This window comes from Dromiciops gliroides, chromosome 1 (assembly GCF_019393635.1).
Source record: "Dromiciops gliroides isolate mDroGli1 chromosome 1, mDroGli1.pri, whole genome shotgun sequence".
Lineage (NCBI taxonomy): Eukaryota > Metazoa > Chordata > Mammalia > Microbiotheria > Microbiotheriidae > Dromiciops > Dromiciops gliroides.
Genome location: NC_057861.1, coordinates 518,596,411 through 518,620,563, shown reverse-complemented (window position 1 = coordinate 518,620,563; position 24,153 = coordinate 518,596,411). Strand labels below are relative to the sequence as shown.

General features: G+C 36.0%; 1 protein-coding gene across 1 annotated transcript in view; it reads left to right on the top strand.

The window, feature by feature from the left end:
- The window catches only part of LOC122735266 (retinal dehydrogenase 1-like), a 35,176-nt gene extending 12,031 nt beyond the window's left edge, over nucleotides 1-23,145 (top strand). The window contains exons 3-13 of the mRNA XM_043976647.1: nucleotides 1,732-1,872; nucleotides 4,431-4,560; nucleotides 5,150-5,211; nucleotides 6,350-6,478; nucleotides 7,166-7,279; nucleotides 10,721-10,823; nucleotides 12,670-12,854; nucleotides 14,652-14,816; nucleotides 18,150-18,307; nucleotides 20,134-20,208; nucleotides 22,487-23,145. Of these exons, the coding sequence (XP_043832582.1) occupies nucleotides 1,732-1,872; nucleotides 4,431-4,560; nucleotides 5,150-5,211; nucleotides 6,350-6,478; nucleotides 7,166-7,279; nucleotides 10,721-10,823; nucleotides 12,670-12,854; nucleotides 14,652-14,816; nucleotides 18,150-18,307; nucleotides 20,134-20,208; nucleotides 22,487-22,559 (1,335 nt within the window). The 3' untranslated portion in view covers nucleotides 22,560-23,145. The remainder of the gene's footprint in view (nucleotides 1-1,731; nucleotides 1,873-4,430; nucleotides 4,561-5,149; nucleotides 5,212-6,349; nucleotides 6,479-7,165; nucleotides 7,280-10,720; nucleotides 10,824-12,669; nucleotides 12,855-14,651; nucleotides 14,817-18,149; nucleotides 18,308-20,133; nucleotides 20,209-22,486) is intronic.
- Nucleotides 23,146-24,153: the final 1,008 nt, after the last annotated feature.

The window sequence follows — 24,153 nt, the reverse complement described above, 5'->3', positions numbered from 1 at the left end:
AGAATAAAAAGAGAGAGAGGGGGACAGAGACAGAGAGGATAAACAAAAGAAAATAGGTTGGAGAGGAACACAAAGTTATTATTATAAATTATAACAGTGAATATGAATGGGATGATCTCACCATAAAACAAAAAAAAAATGGTAGAATGGATTAGAAACCAGAATCCAACAATATGTTGTTTCCAAGAAACAGAAAGACATCCACAGAGTTAAAATAAAGGGCTGGAGGAGAATGTACCTTGCTTCAGCTAAAGTAAAAAAGGTAGGAAGTAGAACCCATGATCTCACACAAAGCAAAAGCAAAAATAGGCATATTTAAAAGAGATGATCAGGGAAACTACATTTTATTAAAAGTAATATAGCCAATGAAACAACATCAAAACAAAACATGTGCACCAAATGATATTGAATAAAAATTCTTAAAGGTAAAGCTAAATGAGTTACAGGAGGAAGTAATAAAATTATACTAGTGGAAGGATCTCAACTTCTTCCCTCTCAGAATTAGATAAACCTAACCATAAAATATTTTTTTAATTAAAGTAAGGAGATGAATAAAATTAGAAAACTCAGATATAAAGTTAGATCTCTGGAGAGAAAACGGACAAAGAATACAAAAAAGTATATCTTTTTCTTAGCTGTACATAGCATTTTTTTTTTAGTGAGGCAATTGAGGTTAAGTGACTTGCCCAAGGTCACACAGCTAGTAAGTTTGTGTTAAGTGTCTGAGGCTGGATTTGAACTCAGGTACTCCTGACTCCAGGGCCGGTGCTCTATCCACTGCACCACCTAGCTGCCCCCAGCATTTTTATAAAAACTGGCCTTCTATTAGAGCATAGCAACATCAAAACAAATACAAAAAGCAGCGATATTAAATATACTCTTTTCAGACTATAATTAAATAAAAAACACATTCAATAAAGGACCTTGGAAGCATGGATTAAAACTTTACTGCAAAATAAATGATCTAATTGTAAAGAATGAGTAGGTCAAAGAACAAATCATAGAAACAATCAATAATTTCATTAAATATAATAACAATGAGACAACATACCAAAACTTATGGGATGCAAAGTGTTCCATGTCCCGATGTTCTAAGAAACTTTGGTGTTCCATGCTATATAAAAAGCAATTCTAAGAAAAAAATGTCAGTACTAGCAAATTTTTCCTCTATATTATTAAATATGAAATAATATATGTATCAAAAGAGTAACAGATTTTGAGTAAGGGATGAACACAGCATATGTCATGAAATGATCACTGCATTTGAAACCAGAAGACTTGTATTTAAACCGCAGCTCTCCCACCATATGATATTGGCAAATCCTTTCAATTCTCATGGTTTCCATGTTCGTCCTTGATAAAATAATTAAGTCAGGCTAGATAATCTTTAAGGTCATTCTAGATTTGCCACATATTAACCTTAGAAGAGTGGCAACATTTTCATACTAATATAAGATCAGGTTTGTTAAAAGGTCCCTTAGAGCTCAAAATCTATAACCCTATGATTTGAAATTATGTAAATCAACATTTGGAAAATATGAAAATCAGTGAAAATAGACACAGTGTTTGCTCTTTTTCTACGAAATTCCCTCTGATGTTCTCTTGTCAGAGTGATGTTTCATACTTAACCATCATGTGAATTCTACCTCTCTATGTTGTTCCATGGCCAAATTATATTGGGAAATGCCTCAAGTATTCTTCTTCTGAACTTAGCTTTCTTTGACTTTTTAGGCAGATGTGGACAAGGCAGTGAAAGCAGCAAGGCAAGCTTTTCAGCTTGGGTCCCCATGGCGGACAATGGACGCTTCACAGAGAGGGCGGCTCCTGAACAAACTGGCTGATTTAATGGAAAGGGACCGTCTGCTCTTGGCAGTAAGTATGCACCAGATGAAGCAAGGGATTGGTAGAGGCCTCAATTGTTCCCTTTATTGTGAGCTGGTTTTGTTTGCAATGATGATTTCATGTCCTTAAAAGAAGTCTTTCTAGATTATAAGGCATACCTTTTGAGATTGTATTTCTCTTACCTGCTGTAAGTGTTGAAGGAAATCCTATTGATAGGTCCTGTTATAGGTACTAGTATTAAGAAGAATCCAATGTTTATGTGGCACATTTAAAGGGTTATAAAATACTTAATCCCAGGGGCAGCTAGATGGCGCAGTGGATAGAGCACCGGCCCTGGAGTCAGGAGTACCTGAGTTCAAATCTGGCCTCAGACACTTAACACTTGCTAGCTGTGTGACCCTGGGCAAGTCACTTAACCCCAATTGCCTCACTAAAAAAAAATATATATATATATACTTAATCACAGAATGGAAAGGGGTTTAGAGAATATCTAGTTCAACCCTTCTACAACTTACCCAAAAATGTCACCTAGCTTTTGCTTGAAGGCTTCCAAACATTACTCCCAATGTGGCCCATTCAATTCTTTTTTTTTCGTTTTGTTTTTGTTTGTTTGTTTGGTTGGTTTTTTGGTTTTTGGGGGGTTTTTTGCGGGGCAATGGGGGTTAAGTGACTTGCCCAGGGTCACACAGCTAGTAAGTGTCAAGTGTCTGAGGCCGGATTTGAACTCAGGTACTCCTGAATCCAGGGCCGGTGCTTTATCCACAGTGCCAACTAGCCACTCCCCATTCAATTCTTAAATAGCTTCAGTCATCTAAGGAAAACTTTCCTCTCATCAGGTGTAAAATTGCCTCATTGTAACTTCTGTCATTTATGGCTACTTTAACTAATGCCAAGCAAAAGACCAAGTCAAAACCCTCTTCCATCAACTTGCCTTCAAACACAATCATAAAATGAGACAGTCAACCAAAACACTTCGTATCAGAAATGCTATCTCTAAAAAAGTGTTGTCAGGATTAAATGTTATATAAGATTGAAAGGAAGAGAATAAGCATTTATAAAGCCCCAATCATGCACCAGGTACTATGCTAAGTGCTTTAAAAAAGAAATTATCTCATTTGATTCTTACAAACAGACCTATAAGGTAGATGCTATTATTAGTCCCATTTTACAGATGAGGAAACAGAGGCAGATATATGTTAAGTGACTTTCCCAGGGTCACACAGATAATGTCTAAGGCCATATCTGAACTCACTTTTGCTCAATTTCAAGCCCAGCACTAGATTGCTCTATTCTCTGCACCACCAGTTACCTGACAACTGATCAATTGAAATGATCCATATGAAAGTAACTTGTAAAGTGTTAAGCACCCCATAAATGTTATCAGTATTAGCAACAACTTCCTGAATGAGTTACCATGAAGAACTGGGCCCAACATTTTACATTTAATAGTCAAGACACCAACATTTTGAAATTTCTGAATCTTCAAAAAGCAAATATTCATTCTCTGACTATCAAGTATGTAGTATTTCCAAAGCACTGTGTTTAGAGGGGGGAAGAGATACAACATTATTGTAATCAAGACATTGTTTCTTCCTCCACTGAGGTTACAATCTACTTGGAGTTGCAGGGGAGAGAAAGGAATATGTCATATCTATATCAATGTTCCTTATTGATAGATCTGGTCATGTCATTCTTCTGTTTAAAATGTCTCAGTGTTTCCTATTACTCACCAATTATCCTTAGCAAGGGCCCCCACAATGTGGTCCCACCCCAAACCCCACCACAGCTATATGTAATACTGCTTTTTTCTATGTATTCTCCTTCCAACCTGTGAAAATAAAAGATCATCTGATGGGTACCCTAGCAATGTCATATCTTGCAGAATATAAGCCCCTAAAAATATGTTTTCTGGAGTAATCAGAACAATCCTCCTCAGTGGGAGGAGCTCCTGAACTGTTAACTCCCACTATCCTAAAGAAGACAACTCATTTTGGAGATAGGACCTAGGGTATTGGCATAGGCATAGAGCTTAAGGGATGTAACGATTGGAATGATGCCACCTGCTGGAGACTTACTGTAGAAGAGTTCCACCCATGAAGTGAAGGTCTTTGAGGGCAAGACCAGGAGTCTTTTCTTTGGCGTCAGGAAGTGACGCAGGCTAGCGGGAGGAGGAAGGAAGAGACTGGCGCTCTGTCTCACGTTCTCTTTCCTTTGGACTCTGGTGGAGAGCGGAGCTAGAAATGTGCTCTCCCTTTAATAGATAGGAATCTAGGCCTTTCTCTCTCTTTACCAAATTCTTGTTCTCCTTAATAAATGCTTAAAAGCCTAACTCTTGCTAAAGCTTATAATTTATTGGCAACCACTCATTAGATATTTTAGACAGACTAGCTAGAATTTTAGCCCTTAACATACTGGACTAAAGAGTTAAGCTCAGTTCTTTTTGACTCTAAGATTAGCACTCTACTACTCCACACTCCCTCTTTATTACTGTAGATTGTTGTCTAAAATAATATTAGTGTAATACTTTTTTTAAAAAATTATCTGGTCAAATATATGAAACTCAGTTTGGAACCTGATCTTTTTTTCAGACATTAGAATCAGTGAATGCTGGAAAAATCTTTCCCAACGCCTATAAGATGGATTTAAGTACATCTCTCAATATGTTACGCTACTTTGCAAGCTGGGCTGATAAGATTCAGGGTCGTACAATCCCAATAGGTAAGAAAATTTGAGAAACACTTTTTGAAAAATATGTATTAATACTTGGTGCTAAAGTAATGTTTGCCATACTCTCCCACTCTTTGCTCCTTTTTCCTAGTTGTATACAGACATGTGGTTTATTTAGGGAATCTAGTTTCTATTTTGATTACATGGAAGAAGGAATAAAATGTACAAATGGATTGAAATAAATGAGTGTTAAAAGCAACAAACATTAAACACCAAATATATGTAAGGTCCTTACTTTGCTAGGTCCTTGGGAAATACAAAAAGGAAAATATTTTTTTAAAAGAGCAGGAAGGGCAAAATTGAATATTAAGAAAAAACACCATACCATAAAATAAAGGTCACTTTAAAAAATAAACCCACAAAAAAATTTTTTTAAATAAACCCACATTCATAGTAGTAGAATTTAAATGTCCTCTTGATAAAATTAGATAATGATACCATACACTATTATACCATACAAGATTATAAAATCCCCTTTTTATACATAGAAAATATTTGCCTTTATTTCTCCTGGATCTTTCAGAACAATATTTGTCTGATATGCTATGTTTTGATGTTTATTTATTTTGGTTTATTTCAGATGGACAGTTTTTCTCATATACAAGACATGAACCTATTGGTGTTTGTGGCCAAATCCTTCCTGTAAGTTGCTTCCACATATAAGATTTTAAAAACTCTTTTTGAAAACATACATTTTTAAAAATTCCTTTAAGCAAGAGTTCATCTTTGCTAAGATTTCCTTTAAATCCAAAGGAATATCATCAGTATGTTAAAAGATTTGTACTTGGGGCAGCTAGATGGCGCAGTAGATAGAGCACCGGCCCTGGAGTCAGGAGTACCTGAGTTCAAATCTGGCCTCAGACACTTAACACTTGCTAGTTGTGTGACCCTGGGCAAGTCACTTAACCCCAATTGCCTCACTAAAAAAAAAAAAAAAGAGATTTGTACTTTCTAGTATTACAAGATAAATAAATGAATGATAGATAGACAGGGAAAGAGAAATAGATGAATAAGTAAATAATTAGATGATTGAATGAATTGATAAATAAATAAATGTCAATGGATATAATATCACATATACTCTACCAAGCTCTATATCTCTGACAAACTAGTGGACCTGCTGGATGGTTTCCAATATTTGAAACCCAATATAATAACTTCAAAACAATAACCAGTAGCCAAGAGAACAAGAAGTATTTCAGTCTTTAATCACTTATTGTCACACTGAGAATGTGGTTCCTGCTCCATGAAATACTGCTCTATTGCCAGAAAAATCATTCATAAGGACACATATTAAATGAACAAACTTGTTCCTGCATCCCTGCCCCACACACAGTGTTTGTTTTTTTCTAAAAGTTCTTTTAATATAAATGTGAGTTGTCATTGAAACTATACTCATTTAAAATCTATAAGATCACAAGTCAAGGAAACATAGTGACTGAAATATGGTTCATTATTTTAATACTTCATGATTTCAATATTGTGGGCTTTCCTTTCTTTGATCTCATTAATATTCTCTTTATATATTCTTCCAAAGTTGTTTTGGGTTTTTTTTTTAAAAGCTTGTAGCCACTTCTCTGATTAGCCTCTCCAAACGTAACTATAGTGGTCTTTAGATGACAAATAACTTATCACCTCTCCCCAAACCAAAAGCATTTTAATGAAAAAGAACCTTCTAGAACTTCCATTCCATTGCTCACTATGCTACCATTAGGCATTGGGGAATGGGTTTAATGGAAAATATAATGAAGTTTTAATGAAGAAATTAATTGCTTTATAGTGGAATTTCCCTTTGGTTGTGCTTATGGTGAAAATTGGACCTGCCCTTTGCTGTGGAAATACTGTGGTTGTCAAACCAGCAGAGCAGACCCCACTCACAGCTCTTCATGTAGCATCATTAATTAAAGAGGTAAGTTTGCTAAGTCACAATGGGCTCTCTAACAATATACTATGTGAAAAACTGCCGTACTGTCCTCACTAAGAAGAATTCCACTAATGTTGTAACCTAAGAGGATTATGGGGAGTTAAATATTATATCATGGTGAGGCATTAGAAAAAGAGCCAAGGGAAGAGAGAGGGAGAGACAGAGTGACAGAGAGAGAATCAATAAATAGAAGGAATAAGTACATACCATTACTAACTCCCTTTTCTTTCTAGCTTGGTTACTACTCTATCTCTTCCTTATAAAGGGAACCAAAGAAACACAATTTATCAGGAATGTCTTCAAAATACATGAAAGATTTCTTTCAAAATGAATGAATGAATGAATAAAAGAAATTATGTTTGGAGAGTGTTCTTTTTTTAACTTCTGTTCCTCTTCCTCTTCCTGTACCTCATGAAGCATTGATCCCCAGAAACCTATATCATAACTGGTTCAATCTGAATGTTCTTTTTGAAAGATATTTCACTCTTCAAGGATAAAACAAATAATGAAAATGAACTAATGGATGGAGATTTCCTACATGGAATAGTTATTTTCTATAATTAGATCCTGAAGTTTCTGATAATTATGATAATAAGCGAGGTATTTTTCTATTCATAGTGGTCTTATATGCTTTTTTCTCTGGGAGTTAATTTGTGGTTCTCACTCCTTTAGGCAGGATTTCCTCCAGGAGTAGTGAATATTGTGCCTGGTTATGGACCCACAGCTGGAGCAGCCATTTCTTCTCACATGGATGTAGATAAAGTGTCCTTCACAGGGTCCACAGAGGTAAGACTAGTTAGATATTAAGACATTCCCAATGGTTATTTTACGTAGCCATTTTGGAGTCAAGTTCCATTTACATTACATTCTTGGGGCAGCTAGGTGGCGCAGTGGATAAAGCACCGGCCCTGGATTCGGGAGTACCTGAGTTCAAATTCGGCCTCAGACACTTGACACTTACTAGCTGTGTGACCCTGGGCAAGTCACTTAACCCCCATAGCCCCACAAAACCAAAAATAAATTACGTTCTTATCTAATGCCTTCAAACATGGTTTAGAGGGAAGGAATTTAGGAAGAGAACAATCTTCAATTTAATTCATCAGGCTACTAAGTACCAAGTACCTTCTATTTGTAGGGCACTTACTAGGTCTGAGAGAATATAAGGCTCCCTGAAGGCAAGGGTTCTCTCTCCTTTGCTTTTGTATAGTATCTAGCAGAAACATTAGCAGAGAGTAGACATTTAACAAATTCTGCTGCATTGAAAGATGCACTGTTATTTCCCCTCCTAACACCCATCAGATTGTTCTTCCCTAATGTGTTTGTCATAGATGGACAGGCATCACAATAAACTTGAATTCTATGAGCACACACCAACTGATGGGGTGAGGAAGGCCAAGATGGGTCACATTGATGAGTCACAAATGGATGTACAAAAACTGACTGATTCCAAACAAGTAAAGGTCACGATCATGAACTCGGTGTTTACACACAGGGGACTAAAGTAATGGTGACTATTTTGATGGAAACACACATGGAGCCTAGGAATTTTAAATGGCTGCTCTCTATTTGGGGTATGATTTCATAGTATCAATGCTGAATGGTATGATAGGGTGAATAAGGTCTCGCATGCCTAGGGTTCTTTAGAGATAACAAAGTACTTTTCCTAACAATAGCCCTGGGAAGAATAGCACAGGCCTCGAAGTCAGAAACTTTGGATTCAAGTCCAAGTTTGATCATTTGGTTAACTGCACATATTCAGCAAATCACAAGCTCTCTGTGCCTCAGTGTCTTCCTCTGTGTGATAAGAGGGTTGGACTAGATAAACTTTAAAGTCCCTTCCAGTTCTAATAATCTGGAAGTTGGGTAGGAAAGGCAGAGGGAGAAGAGAGAAAGCCATATATAAGTACATATGTTAAGAAAAAGAGATCACAAGTATACGCCATACACATCCACATCTTCTACAATTATGTGTCCATCTTAACAGTTTTTAATTACAATAACCATTCAGAGGTCCCATTATGCTCCTTTAAACATAATTCTACAACTATTGTTTTGTAAGAGCTTTTTATTTTAAAGGTTTTAATGAAAATGTGCTATTGATTCATCAAACCATTAAGTACTAAAATAATAGATGACATTTGCAGAATGCATGTAAAATTCATGCTGTGCTCTAGATAAATTATGTCATTTCATCCTCACATAAATCCTAGGAGGTAGCTACCACAGGGATTTTTCTCTTTTATAAAGGGGAAACTGAGGCTAAGAGGAATTGAATATATTTTAACCTCAGATAATAGAAGTACTGGCAAAAGAGAACTAAATATAACAGCCATATTTGGCTAATATTGGCTAATAACACATATAATATTTGGCCCAGTTACATATTTGAATAGTTAGAACTACTTTTTAAAAGATTTAGTTGAGGGGCAGCTAGGTGGCACAGTGGATAAAGCACTGGCCCTGGATTCAGGAGTACCTGAGTTCAAATCTGGCCTCAGACACTTGACACTTAATAGCTGTGTGACCCTGGGCAAGTCACTTAACCCTCATTGCCCCGCAAAAAAAAAAAAAAAAAAAGAAGATTTAGTTGAGAGGCCAAGTATGAGATAGTTGTCTGTCACAAACACTAAGCAAAGTCATACTCTATCTCATTCACGATTCCAACTATTACACAGTATAGTTAAATTGATGTCATTGGGGTTCAGAAATGTACCACTGATTCTGGTTTAAATTAGATATGCTGAAATGTTATGAAATAGAAGAGAATCTGGTGCTTAGGAACCACAGTTTACAAAAATGAGTTCATTGAGAACCACTGAGAATAGAAAGGAAAAGAGGAAAAGATGTAGTTTTGTGGACTGGAGATTCATTGTCTTCTTGGATAAGAAATGTTTGTCTAGGGCAGGAGAGTTGGGATGGGAGTTTACAGGTGTGCTCTGGACCAGCATAAGTCTTTTTCTAGATTCACTGCACATAGTTGAATTAAAACACTAGTTTTAATGTAACTAAAAAACACATGAGGGGACTCAATTTTGATGTGGTCATTTATAGCAGCAGACAGTAAGTAACTTGCTTTGGTATATCCATTATTTTATTGGTATTGGCAGTTCCTTAAATAGTAGAATTTATAACCCCTCTATGCCTTCTCATTCTATATAATTCTTGTCCACTTTAACCCATAGAGGATGTATAAAAAGTACTGGAGGACTTTCATTTATTATTTTAGTATCTTCTGGGTACTCACACACCAAATGGACTTTCCAGGTATCACCTCTTATCTTTGTGACTTGATCACCTCCTTTTCTTATCATACATCACCTCAATTTCATCTTTCATACCTCCAATAGATCATTTTTGGTGATGTTCTATAGTGCACTTATATATGCCTCATGTCTTTCTATTTCCCTTTGTATTATTTATAATTATAATTCTTTTGAGAATATTGATCAACAGATTATTTCAATAGCAAGATATCTGAGATTGCTAAAAGGACTGTGCATTTTCCCATTTGCAATCCAGTATGATTTTTTCCTGCTATTCAATTCTGTGTCTAATTCATTGTACATCTATAGTGATTGCTAAAGTTATACATGTGGTCAGACTTATTTGACAGGATATTCATCTAACTATATGATATAATCTGGGCAATATATATTTTTCATCCACCTTGGTTTTCCAGTATTGATGGATGATAATCATACAAAATAAAAACTAGAACTTCATAAATATTCATTCTTTTCCATCTCATTGAATTAAAATGTGTTATTAAAATATATGGTATCACCTGGCATTTTAAGAGCTCTCTGTGGTCTTGTGACAAAGTTTAGTTTGGGAAATAACTTGCTAAATATTAGCTATTGTAATAGAAAATGATTTGGAGGATTGTTATACAGCAAGACAAAATATAGAGATATCTGAATGCAATTAAATCCATATCCAAAAACTTCCTTCCAGTTATCCCTCTCTATAGTGTGTTACTGAAAAGGAGATTGAGATAATGAACCCAGAGAATCAAGGAGATCATAAAATCATACAACTTTTAAATTGAAAAAGAATGTTTGAAATGATTTATTCCAGTTTCCCCTCTGAGTAAGTACAAAGACAAACAAACAATATAAATGAGGGAACATCATGAGAAATCCAGGGCTTAGAAATCCAAGAGCTATGGATGAGAGCCAACCAGCTTTCCTTATTGGGAACCAATTTCCTCTTTATGTTCTCTTTCAGGTTGGCAAGCTAATCAAAGAGGCTGCTGGGAAAAGCAACCTGAAAAGGGTTACACTGGAACTGGGAGGAAAGAGTCCTTGCATTGTATTTGCTGATGCTGACTGTTAGTATAATTAATGCTCTTACTTTTACCAGGCTAGAGAGCAATATTTGACCAATATTCTTCAATGAGCTAATTTCTAACTAACTTACTGGAATTAGGCTTTTTAAATGAACAATTATACTCCTAAGCCCTTTCCCTTTGTAAAACACTTTGCTAGGATCTAGCAATACAAAAGACAAAAACCAAAGCAGTTGCTCCCTTCCAGGGGCTTGCATTTTACTTGAGCTTATATTAGAAGAAAACAAACAAAAACTCCACTGTCTTTACTTTTGGAAGATAATCAACTAACTAAAAAGCCCTGAGTTATGCTTCATTGTGCTTTACACCTTATCATACCAGCACCAGGGTTAAGCTCATGTGTAAAGGACACATGGACCTTTGATGTGGTACTATACCATCTACTTCCCGATGTTTTTCCTGCATAGCTTTTTAGAAGATACTGCCTTTGCATTTTGGGTACTACCCTGAGAGAGGCTCACTTTGAAATGCCTTTTCCCCCCACAAGTTAGTTCAGAAGGATTTTAAGAAGGTGAGAAAATTCCATTAAATTAAACTGAGTACTTAGGTTGTTATAATAAAGTTGCAAAAATAATAATAAAATATATCAAATACACCTATACACACATATCATTGTAAAACTTGGGAAAGTGATTTACAATTCATATCCCATTTGATTGTCACAACAGCACTGACAAGTAGGTACCATTATTTAATCCCAATTTTACCCTTGAGGAAGCAGAGTTTAAGTGATGTTCCAAAGGTCACACAACTAGTGAGTCAGAGGCTAGATTTGAATTCAGGTTTTCTTTACTCTAGGCCTAGTACTATACCCACTGTGCCATTTAGTGTCCTCTAACATATCAAAGGGTAATGTGTAAAGTCTCCTAAAGTGAACATTAAATAGATTGAATTGCCCTTTCAGCCAGGAAGTAAGTTGATCTTGGCAATGTGCAAAGTTTAAAAAATATATACACATAACTCCAAAGCTAAGCTTTTGGGAATTTAGTTTATTTGAAAGAATATATCATCTTCTAATATAGGCTTAAATGTAAAACAGCCATATCACTTTTAAATGTTCATGTAACTATCTCAACAATGTATGAGCAGGTGGTTTTGGTTTGTTTTGGTTTTATTTGAAGAATGTTGACTCACTTTTTGAGGCATTTTGAAAGATTCTTTGTGGAGAACAAGGTTAAAAGATTGCAAGAAAAGAAAAGAAAAGAAAAAATGGTAGCTTTCACTGCAGTGGTCCCTTTTACCATAGCCAGAGATCAATTACTTGTCTTTTTTTTTTTTTTTTTGGTGGGGCAATGAGGGTTAAGTGACTTGCCCAGGGTCACACAGGTAGCATGTGTCAAGTGTCTGAGGTCAGATTTGAACTCAGGTACTCCTGAATCCAGGGCCAGTGATTTATCCATTGTGCCACCTAGCTGCTCCCTCAAGTCTTTTCAAAGCAATATTTTGGTATAATTGAGCACAAGAAACTTATACTATCACTTCAATTTTTCCCCACTATCCCACTTTTTAAATAAACGTTTTTATTTAAAGTTTTGAGTTCCAAATTCTGTCCCTCCTTCCCTCCCTGCCCTTCCCAACTCACTGAGGTGGTAAGTAGTCAAATCCATTCAGTGACAATGAAGGTCAAAAAGAGCTATAGAATATCTGATATGTTTTGTAAGGGTTAAAAAACTCTTCCTCTCCTCTTAGCAAAATAATAATTAATTAACTGACTAATTAATTGATTCATTAATTAATTTGTTTTATTAAGGTCTCTTTTGGAAATGTGTTCTTTTTGACTCTGTATAACCTTTGTGTAACCTGCCGGTTGGTGATGTTTCCTATACAGTGGACAGTGCTGTGGAATTCGCGCACCATGGTGTTTTCTTCCATCAGGGCCAATGCTGCATTGCTGCATCCAGGCTTTTTGTGGAAGAGTCTATTTACAATGAGTTTGTTCAGAGGAGTGTAGAGCGTGCCAAGAAATACACACTGGGCAATCCTCTGAACCCAGGAATACAGCAAGGCCCACAGGTTGGTAATTAAAGTAATGGACACTATGATAGAGATCAATAGAGAGAAGGAAAAAAATATCCAAGTGATTCTTTTTAAGTTGCAATGAAGAAAATAGAGCAAAAACTGTTTTTATTTTTAATTTGAAACCCCAGTATATACATACATAGTAGACAGGGCAGAGGGACTAAACTTGGGGTTTCATTGGCATAAAACAGAGGTGTCCAACTCCCAGGCAGGAGGCCACAAGGAACCTGCAAAACTCCTAAGTGTAGCCAGGGCCAGATGAAAATGTATTTGGGAAATGTTTAATAAAATAAGTAAAAATACAGTAAAATATGGATAATGTTAATTTGTGGCTTTCTAAGTCAATATGTAGCTTGCAGGGATCAGGTTCTATTTGAGTTTTATGATCCTGGAAAACCCCCTGATGAGGAAAGTCCCTCCTATCAGTGTAGAAATTGCTATTTTAAGTGACTTACTCAGGATCACCCAGCCCAGAGGCAGGTCTAGAATCCAATTTTTTTTTTTTTACTTTAAAGAAAGCTATTATGCACTGATTCTTAGCAATACATAATAAGTGCTTCTTGGTGGATAGATTGATTGGTTGGATAAGGTGGCCCTCTTGAAAACAAATACTATCTCATTTATATTATACTTTGGAACTCAAAAGCACTTTTCTTTGAACAGCCCTATGAGATGGGAAGTAAAAATGTTGTCATCACATTTTAAGGATGAGAAACTGAGACTCATAAAGGTTGAGTGAAAATCTTATAGTCATTTAGCCAAGGAAGTAGGAGAGTTAGAATTTGAGCTGTCTTCTGACAGAATCTAGTCCTGTTTCTTCTACACCTTACTTTCATTTACTTTGTCAACCTTCTTCCCTTTCCCCCCACCCCACCTCCCAAATTTTTTTGTATGAGGCATTGGGAACTTTTAAACCACTCTCTTCCTTTGATAACTTTTTTTTTCCCTTGACATTATAATAAATGTTGAAATAACAAAGGAACAGAATATTTACTAAATGCTTCTTACTTAGGATAACCTCAATGGCACAAAGTAATGTCAAGACAGAGTTACCATTAGAGAATTCTAATAGGGGGTAGTTGTATTTGTATTGTGTCAGCCATTACCAAGTAACTGACCCAAAAACACTAGCCTCCAGTCTAAACTCTCATTTAAACTTCTCTTGATGAGTTCTACCATAAGCTTTATTGATTGCAGGGGAGAGTATGAACTCATTGGAAACAAATACCCTTCTAAACTGTATGCCCAGTTCTAGATGACTCTAATTTTCTTTTACCAAATAAAAGTAAACCAAAATCAATTGGAGTTTTTCCCAATTTCTTAAGGCACATCAGAATAAAGTTTAAATAATAATTGAACGAAATTATATTATTTCATCCCTCTAAGTTCTTAGTACAAGATAATTTAGAATGTGTTACATTGACAAGGGCACATTCTGAAATAATTTAAGAGCAGCTATGTAAAGATGATTAAAGAAGGGGCTTCTTTTTTCCCCCTTTATTTTAGCCACATGTCAAAGACTCATTTTAATTAGCTAGCCATAAGATTTCTCAACACACACATTTTTAGTAATAACATTAATCTTAATTTACACTTACATAATACTTTATAAAAATGGAGGTTTTTAAAAACTAACTTTCAGGCCAGGAAAGCTAATTTGATATATTTGTAACATTTGACCATTTTCTCTTTATCTTAATCAGATGTTCTAAGAATCATTGTCACCCTAAGTTTATTTTTTCTTTCCTTTCTATTATCCCTCCCTCTTCTACCCCTCATATTTTCATGTAGATTGATAAAGAGCAATACACCAAAATACTTGATCTCATTGAGAGTGGGAAGAAAGAAGGAGCCAAATTGGAATGTGGAGGAGGACCATGGGGAGAGAAAGGTTACTTCATCCAGCCCACAGTTTTCTCCAATGTTACTGATGAGATGCGCATCGCCAAAGAAGAGGTAAACAACTTGGTTACATCCTGTTCCTTCAGTTACTTTCTTTTTTGTATACATGCTTGCACACAAAGTATCCTTTTCAAGACACTACTCAATGAATAATTCCCCAGTAGATGCTAATGTCCTCCTCTATTTTACCTTAATTGACTTGTCTTATTCATTGATAGAACTTTGGCTCTTGTCATCTGGGCTAAGGAACACTGAGTACTCCCAAACCATCTGACAGTAATTACTCTTTATCCCATAGCAGTTCCAAACTCCAGTATACCCAAGTAATAGGGAGAAGAACTATTTCTATATCCTAAAAAGCCTTAGAAATCATAAAAATTCTATATTCCTTAGTATTTCCCCCTCCTTTTTAATGATAGAGAACCTTCAGAAGACCCACCTTTATGCAGGTCATTATTGGTATTTCATAAATTGAAGTCATTGAGCCCATTTAAAAACCATAGACCTAGGGGCAGCTAGGTGGCACAGTGGACAAAGCACCGGCCCTGGAGTCAGGAGTACCTGAGTTCAAATCCGGCCTCAGACACTTAACACTAGCTGTGTGACCCTGGGCAAGTCACTTAACCCCAATTGCCTCACTTAAAAAAAAATAGACCTTAAAGAGACCAAGAGACATTGTCTGGTCTGGAGCACTGCCTTTCAGGCTTGCAGATAAATAAGCCATCTAGAATAAATTGTTGGTTTATTGCTGCAATATCTGGACAGATGTAGACTTCACAACATCTACTAGAATTTTTGTTCCCTTGACTGTCAAGAGGTTATCCCTTCTATCCAATTCAAGTTTCTGTTTCTCTTTCCATCTAATTCCCTTATTCCATCTAAGAATAACAATGATAATAATTGCTAACATTTAAATAACATTCCAAGTATTACAGAATGCTATTATTTACTAGAAACAGAGAAAATGCCCTAGTTACATTTTCTGCACAAGATAATAACCTTGGAGTTACTCCTGAGTTTTCTTCTATTTACATTGAAAAAATTATTTTTACTTCTTTTTCCAACATACCTATTTGTTTCATCTCCTTAATAGTTAGATCATACTCTTAAGATCATAAGCTCATAGAACTCAATATGGAAGGGACCTCCAAGGACTTTAATACCCCCTTTATTTTCCAGGTGAAAAAAAATGAGGCCTTGAGAGAGTAAATCACACATAGTCATGATTTGATGGGGGATGTAAACCCATATTCTTTAACTCCAAAGCCAATGAATGTTATTCCAATGAAATACTCTGATTCCTTTCCAGTTTCTTAATGTCTTCATCTATGGCAGAGACAAAAAAAAGCCATCATATTTGAACACAAGGATCTCATTTTAAAACTTATGTACTAGAAATATTGCTCTTCAGCCCTAGCATAGATCCTAGCTTCTTAAACTGTGGATAGCGACCACATATGGGGTCACATAACTGAATATGGGGAGGGGTCCAAAAATTGGCAATGGTAAAAGGTTATGTATACCTATTTTATATACCTATATAAAGAGGGTCACATAAAAATTTCTCGGGTTAAAAGAGGTAACAAGTAGAAAAAGTTTAAGAAGCTTGGAAGAGAGTAGTTAATAGTAATGCCTTTCAGGAGTATGCTGGATGTTGTTCCACTTGAGAGCTAGTTGTTAAATGTTCATCATATGCATTTACACTTTAAAAATCATCAAACCTTACAAATATATGGTTTGGCGTGTTGTTTTGTTAACTGATGAGAGTTGAGAAAGTGATGAACAAAATGGTAATAATGCAAATCAAAACTAAATCTGAGTGCAAATTTTTAGACATTTCCTTATCTCCAGCTCATTTCACAGATAAGGAAATTGAGGCAAACAGGGTTAAGTGACTTTCCCAGGGTCACACAGCTATCCTCTTTAAGCCTATTTAACTTTTCAAGAGAATGCTAGAATCTCTGCTCTCATTTTATCCTTCCGCACACAGAAACATCATTTTGCAGATTAAGTATTAGGCTCTCAGTTGGAAAGACCTAGTTTTAAATTTTGCTTCTGACACTTAACTAACCATGTGGACATGCTACTTAACCTCGGTGTAATTAGCCACTCCTCAGAACTTATCTACTAAGTCATAGCATGGTGATGCTCTCATTTTGTTACATGGAATTCCCAACACTAGTAAAATCAAAGATCCTTTCTATATTTGTATTACCTTACTCATTGTTACTAAGCTTTTGACAGGTAAGATAACTGAGGTTTAGTGATGGCAGATTGACTTCCCTGAGGAATCACAGCTGGTTGATCATAAAACATGTTCAGTCTGATAGAATACTTTTAGTTTAATTGGTTTACACTCTGATGAATACCTTCTTCCAGAAGGTCAGGCGTTGGCTTCTCTGCTTCATTCTCGCTATAGGGTGTCCCAAAAGTCTTAGTGAAGTTTTAAGCTTTGATGGCAGCTTAAAACCTCAACAAGATTTTTTTGGGATGCTCCATATTTGTGCAGTTTTCACCAAAAGGCAAAAGTAGGAATAGGAAGATTAAAAAAAAAAACACCTCACTTTAAATTTGATTTCTCAGAAAAATGTTATTTATCTTAGGTATAAAATCATAGATGTAAAACTTTGTAGGGGCCTTAGAGATTATCTATTCTAACCCTTTCATTTTATAGAGAAGTAAACTGAGACTGAAAAAAGCAAAGTGATTTGCCCATTATCAAACAGGTAGTAAGGAGCAGAGCCAACATGAGACCCCATCTCCTCTGATTTTGATTCTAGCATTCTCTCCACTGCACCACAGTGCCTCCTGACTGGTTTTCTATTAGGACATTCATTCAACAAGCATTTATTAGATGCCTACTATATGAAAGGCATTATGCTAGTCACTGAGAATACAAAACAAATCTAAAACCAGTCTATGATCTTGAGGAGGTTACAGAGTATTAGATAAAAATTATGTGCCATACAGGGCAGCCAGGTGGTGCAGAGGATAAAACACTGACCCTGGATTCAGGAGGATCTGAGTTCAAATATGATCTCAGATACTTGACATTTACCAGCTATGTGACCCTGGGCAAGTCACTTAACCCTCATTGCCCCACTCCCCGCCCCCCAAAACTACATGCCATAGATATAATTCTTATATATGAGTACAGTGACTGATCTACCCTTAAGTGATTTCATATGTCATTTTAATCTCCACTTATATCAAACTTGTCATGCTTCAATTCATGTCCAAAAACAAAAACAAAAAAAACAATCCACACAAAAAAAAAAAAGGGTCAACTTGATTTCATTCATATGTGTGGGTTTTCTCTCTCTCACCTTCTTTTCTTCTCTCTCATTGCCTTCATTTTTTTTCTCTCTCCTTCTTTCTATGGAGTAGATTTTTGGACCAGTCCAACAAATCATGAAGTTTAAAACTATTGATGAAGTGATCAGGAGGGCCAACAACACCCACTATGGCTTAGCAGCAGGTATTTTCACCAAAGACCTGGATAAAGCCTTGACAATTTCTTCTGCCCTTCAAGCTGGAACAGTCTGGTGAGTCAAACTTTATTAATAACGCCTTTTAGGAGAGTCTATCACACCTCAAATCACATTAAAAGAAAAAATTGGACATTTGAAAAACAATATGTTTTTTCCTTTCAAACCAGCTAGGCCACTGAGAGGTAGACTTTCTCTGTTTGTTGTCTGAGCTAGTAATAATTTTATAGATGAGTGATATGGTAGTTTCATTGAGGTGGGTCTATCCTTCACAGTTTGTTTCTTGAAGATACTTTATTGTTTTGTTTTGTTTTGTTTTTTTTAGTGAGGCAATTGGGGTTAAGTGACTTGCCCAGGGTCACACAGCTAGTAAGTGTTAAGTGTCTAAGGCCGGATTTGAACTCAGGTACTCCTGACTCCAGGGCTGGTGCTCTATCCACTGCACCATCTAGCTGCCCCTCTTGAAGATACTTTAATGAAATTTGTTGTTTAAAATTAACTAATTCAGAGGCAGTGTGGTGTTAGTAAATAATAACTTTACTGCTAATGTGAAGAACAAATGTTAATGATATATAATATAAATGTACTATAAATAATAGTATGTATAAATAAATTACAGAAAATACTTTATAAAACATATATAACATTATTGATACAAATATAATAAACAATATTATATGATGATACAAAATAAAACTATAATAATAAGTAGTAGTTTTTATAGAGAGAAATGCACTGTACAAATATATTTTTTTATTTTATCCTAACAACCCTGAGAGGAAGGTGATAGAATTATTCACATTTTAAAGATGAGGAAATAGAGGCATCTATGTCCCACATCCAGTAAGTGTCTGAGGACAGCCTTGGAGTCAGGAAGACTGATGTTCAAGCCCTTCTTCTGACAAATACTAGCTGTGTGCCAAGTCATTTAGGGCTTGAAGGGCTGCCATATTAGCATCTGTGTTACAGGAACTGCTCTGAGATTATGTTACAGCATAAGTTGCCTTGCTCAATGAAGATGATTTTCAACTGAGAATGGAAACTATACAAATGAAATTACAGGTCTAGGACAACAGGGGGGAAATTAATTAATCAATAAATATTTATTAGTACCTTCTACATACTCAGGAATTTACTAATTGCTGTAGAAGGCACAGAGTTGTATGTAAGATTACATATTTATTTTTGGGACTAGACCTATGATGTCATTTGTATAGGGAAATCCCAGTGAGGAAACCCCACCACCACCACCACCACCACCAATTACTTGCTGCTCTGAAGTATGGAAACTTACCAGTGGCACTGAGAGGCTAGTGACTTGCCCAGGGTCACATGCCCAGTGTGGTTGAGAGGCAAGGACTGAATCCTATCTTCTTTGTTATATTTAAGGCCATGTTATTCAGAGTTGAAAGAAAACTGGGGTTCCCTTTGTTCAACTCCCTGAATCTTAGAGATCAGAAACTTGAGTCTCAAAGAAGTTGATTGACATGTTGAAGTCACACAGTAAAGAATAAAACCAGCATATGAACTGAAGTCCCCTGACTAAATTCAGTTGTTTTCCTACATCAGCACTTCAGTGTGATATGGCAACCTTGTGTAATTAACCAATTTGTCCTATTTCTTGTAGGATTTGCCTATTCTCAGATTAGTTGCTGAATCAGCCTTTGGGAACAAATTGCACTGCTGAAGTCCATGCCTTCTAGTCATGTTTGACCTTACCTTTGGCTAGAACAAGGGCTCATTCATCCAGCTTTTCCTTCTTCATCTTTAACTGTTCCCTCAATACTCTCTCCTACCCATGCTCTTCATCATACCTAGTGCACTAAAAAAATGCTGATTGAATATAACTGAAATGATTATGTAAAATTCTCTTGTCTTTGCAGGGTGAATTGCTATGGTGGGGCTTCTGCTCAAGTCCCTTTTGGTGGATACAAGATGTCTGGAAATGGGCGAGAAATGTAAGACCTTTTGGCATTTTATGTGGCATATCCATGATATGTGTTATTTAAGATTTGTCTGCATGATACCAGTTGATGTTTTCTGTGTGCTCAGGAATAAATTCAGTCTCTTTTTTATCATGTGGCCTCATTCCTCTTTCTTAGGAACAAATAAACCCAAACAGCTCATTGAATCTTAGGTTCCACAGATAAATATGAAAAAGACTATACAAATAGGTAAAACTATTCCTAACATTGATATAGATATAACTTTCTTCTGGACAAAAGATAAAAATCAAATTAGAACCATATTCACTTAAAGAATTATATAACTTATTTTTCTTTATAAATTCATCATTATAAGAAGGTAATAATTTTGCCATTTTAAAAATACATAGGGGTTACAGCTAGGTGGCGCAGTGGATAGAGCACCTGCCCTGGAGTCAGGGGGACCTGATTTCAAATTCAGCCTCATACACTTAACACTTACTGACTGTGTGACCTTGGGCAAGTCACTTAACCCCAATTGCCTCACCAAAACAAAAAAAAAAATACATAGTTGCTATGTTAGCTTCTCATATTTAAGCAAAGGCCTGTCCATTTTATCTCACCCAACAGGATAAACATATTATGATTGAATACTTGAATTTTTAATTCCTTTGTTTTGTTTTTTTGTTTTGTTTTGTTTTGTGGGGTATTGAGGGTTAAGTGACTTGCCCAGGGTCACACAGCTAGTGTCAAGTGTCTGAGGCTGGATTTGAACTCAGGTCCTCCTGAATCCAAGGCCAGTGCTTTATCCACTGTGCCACCTAGCTGCCCTTAATTCCTTTGTAATATTTTTTATAGGATTTGCTTATTTAGAAATATTGCTTTCCTCTTGTTTTGCAGTATTCACTTTATGGTGTTCATTTGAAAGAGTATTAGAAATTATCATTGGTAAATTTGTCTTTTGAATGGTCACCTTTCATCTCACGATAATTCAATAATATTTTAATAATCACTGTAAAATGATTCTTGAGTACTGTGAAAATTCAGCTTCCTCTTGTTCAGTGGTCACCTAGAAAATATGTGTATGGGCAGTTAGGTGGCACAGTGGATAAAGCACCAGCCCTGGAATCAGGAGTACCTGAGTTCAAATCCAGCCTCAGACACTTGACACTTACTAGCTGTGTGACCCTGGGCAAGTCACTTAACCCCCATGGCCCCACCAAAAAAAAAAGAAGAAAAAAAAGAAAGAAAATATATGTATACTACTCACTTGTGTTTCGGGAATCCCACTCACCTAGAGACATAACTAGGGAAGGATGGCTAGGACTTGGCATCAGGTACCAATCTGGAAAGAAAGGAATATTTAATCTCTCCATGTTAAAAAAAATTCCCAGGCTCCCTGCCTTGCTAGCTGCCAGGCTGTACTTCTTCAAGGGTTTAGAGGTAGGTTATGGGCTCTAAGAGATGGAAGCAGGTCACACCTCCCAGAAGATTGGCAGGAAGGCAGACTATCTCTTTTCCCATTAAAACTGCATATAGTTTAACTGTCATCTCTATACACTGTGCCCTATCCCCTCTAATTGTCCTCTATACTGTGTTGCTATCTCATTCTACTTTTTACCCACCAACCACTGCCAGTTACTTACATAGCTAGATATTCCACTCCAACTGGCTTTGGAAATATTCCAAGGATGTCAGCCCTGTGTCTAATGAGGTTTTGAATATATATATTTATTTATTTATTTATTATTTAACTATAATATGAACATAAATGATAAAACCTCCCATTTCTTAAACAATGTAGCTGGACATCCAAACAAGCCATAACGTTTTATAGGATTTTATAGGAGAAGAATCATTAATACATAAAGTGCCTCTAATAGTTATTGATTCTATTCTTAATGTTTCTGAGAAGATAAGATGTTTCTGAGACATTAATCCAAAGGTTTTGTGGGGAAAGCCCATAGATGGGATTTTGTGAACATAGGAAATTCTTAGTGTAGAAATATCTTCTCCTGATACAGATCAGCAACTCATCATTAATTTATATTCTTTGACAAAAAAAAAATTTATATTCTTTGAGATTTGAGACCCTTAGACACTAAGTGGCTCATCTATGGCCCCATTGCTAGCATGAGTCAGAAGCAGGACTTTAACCCTGGCCTCCCTGACTCTGACTATCCCTCTAAACTGGTCTTTACCCTGTCATATCTTCCTTAATGAAAAAAGCCAAATTCATACTATGCCATTAATTATATAGTCTATGGATAGCAGTATCTCAAATGCAATTGTGGATTTTTTTTTCCTCCAGGGGAGAATATGGTCTCCATGAATACACTGAAGTCAAGACTGTCACAATCAAGATTTCTGAGAAGAACTCCTAAGAATGCTACAGGAGATGGTGCTCCATATCTTCAATGGATGACCCCAACATATGAAAGTTATTACAACTGCCATTTTCCCTGATTATTGACATTAGCAGCATTAAAAATGTTATAACTAGGACATGTCATGTGCCTTCTTGCTCTCATGTAAACATGGTAAATCCTATTCTTCCTGAAATTTGAGAAGTGCAATTAACTCAAGATCTCTCAGGTATTAGAAAAGTCAAGAGTTTTACTTAGTAAATGATTCTTGCAGAGTTTTAAGTCATTAAAAAATTGAGAGGACCATTTACGGTTTTACTTTTTCTTTCTGTTAATGGCTAATTGAAACTTACTACACATGTTAAGTTACAAAATAGATGCACTTTGTTCACTGATGCTGTCTTCTTTACCTTTGGAAACGATTCTTCACCTTGGAAACAGTGACTGTGTCCAATGAAGTAATAACCACTCTGCTAAACTGTAATTTCAATATCAGATCCATTAAAACAATCTTACATTACTCTGTGTACATGTTGACATTTTAAGAACACATCTTCATTGTGGAAGTTTCCATTTCATTAAATGTAAGACAAATTTGGTGTCATATTGCTTGTGTTTTATTTTTAAATCTAAGGCATAGGTCCCTGAACTTTCCCCCTTAAAGGAAGAGTCTTTTTAAAATTTTCTCTTGTCTTATGATTGCTATGTTGTAGAATGTGGAAGGGAATTAGTGGGCAGGGTGAACATAGAGGAATAACAAGAGAGATGCTGACAGTGCAAGTTATCAAATTTAGATTCTGTATAGGAACCCAGAATTCCAGAGATACAGAGTTGAAAAGGATTTCAGAAGTCATCTACTTGATACTCCTCATTTTACAGATGGGGAAAGAGGGCAGATAGGTTACATAGTCATCAAGGTCACAAATGTGACAAATAGAGCTGGAACTTGAAGCCAGGTCCTTGAAGCCAGACCCAGCACTCATTCCCTCTACATATTGTGAGGAAGAGTGAAAGTAGTTGGCAGCTGCCTTAGATACCAACCCTGATTAAGTCTTCAAAGTTGATTTGTTGATCATGATGGAATTATCAGGAAGCCCTCTTCTAAGCAGTAGTAATAAGCATTTCCTTTACTTGCTATCAACACCCTTGTCCATCCTCAGTTCCTACCTACATCTTCCTACTATTATAACTTCCCATATGAAATTCTGATCTTTGAGGAACTCAAGGTTTTATCCTCTGAGAAGCCTGAGAGTGGCTGAATTCAAAGCATAAGTATCTCTTAGGTAAAATCATTTGTGTGGTCATTGAACTCAGGTCTAGAAGTCACCTATCTACAAAGAATATTGTTACATATGTGCTTCTATATAGGATTAGGTTCTTAGCAGCATCTCATCCCTCTAAGGGGAGAATGAGCAGCTAGATTAAATAACTAAAGTTAATAGCTAGAATGGACATTTTTTGAGGAAATAACAAGAGCAGATAATTATATATGTCAAGTTTAGATGTTTCTAATGGGATGAAAAGGCCTTGAGCATGTTCTAAGAACAAGTTCTAAGTACTGGGTTCAGAATTTTATACATGCAATTATATTGTTCACCCTCTGCATAAATTG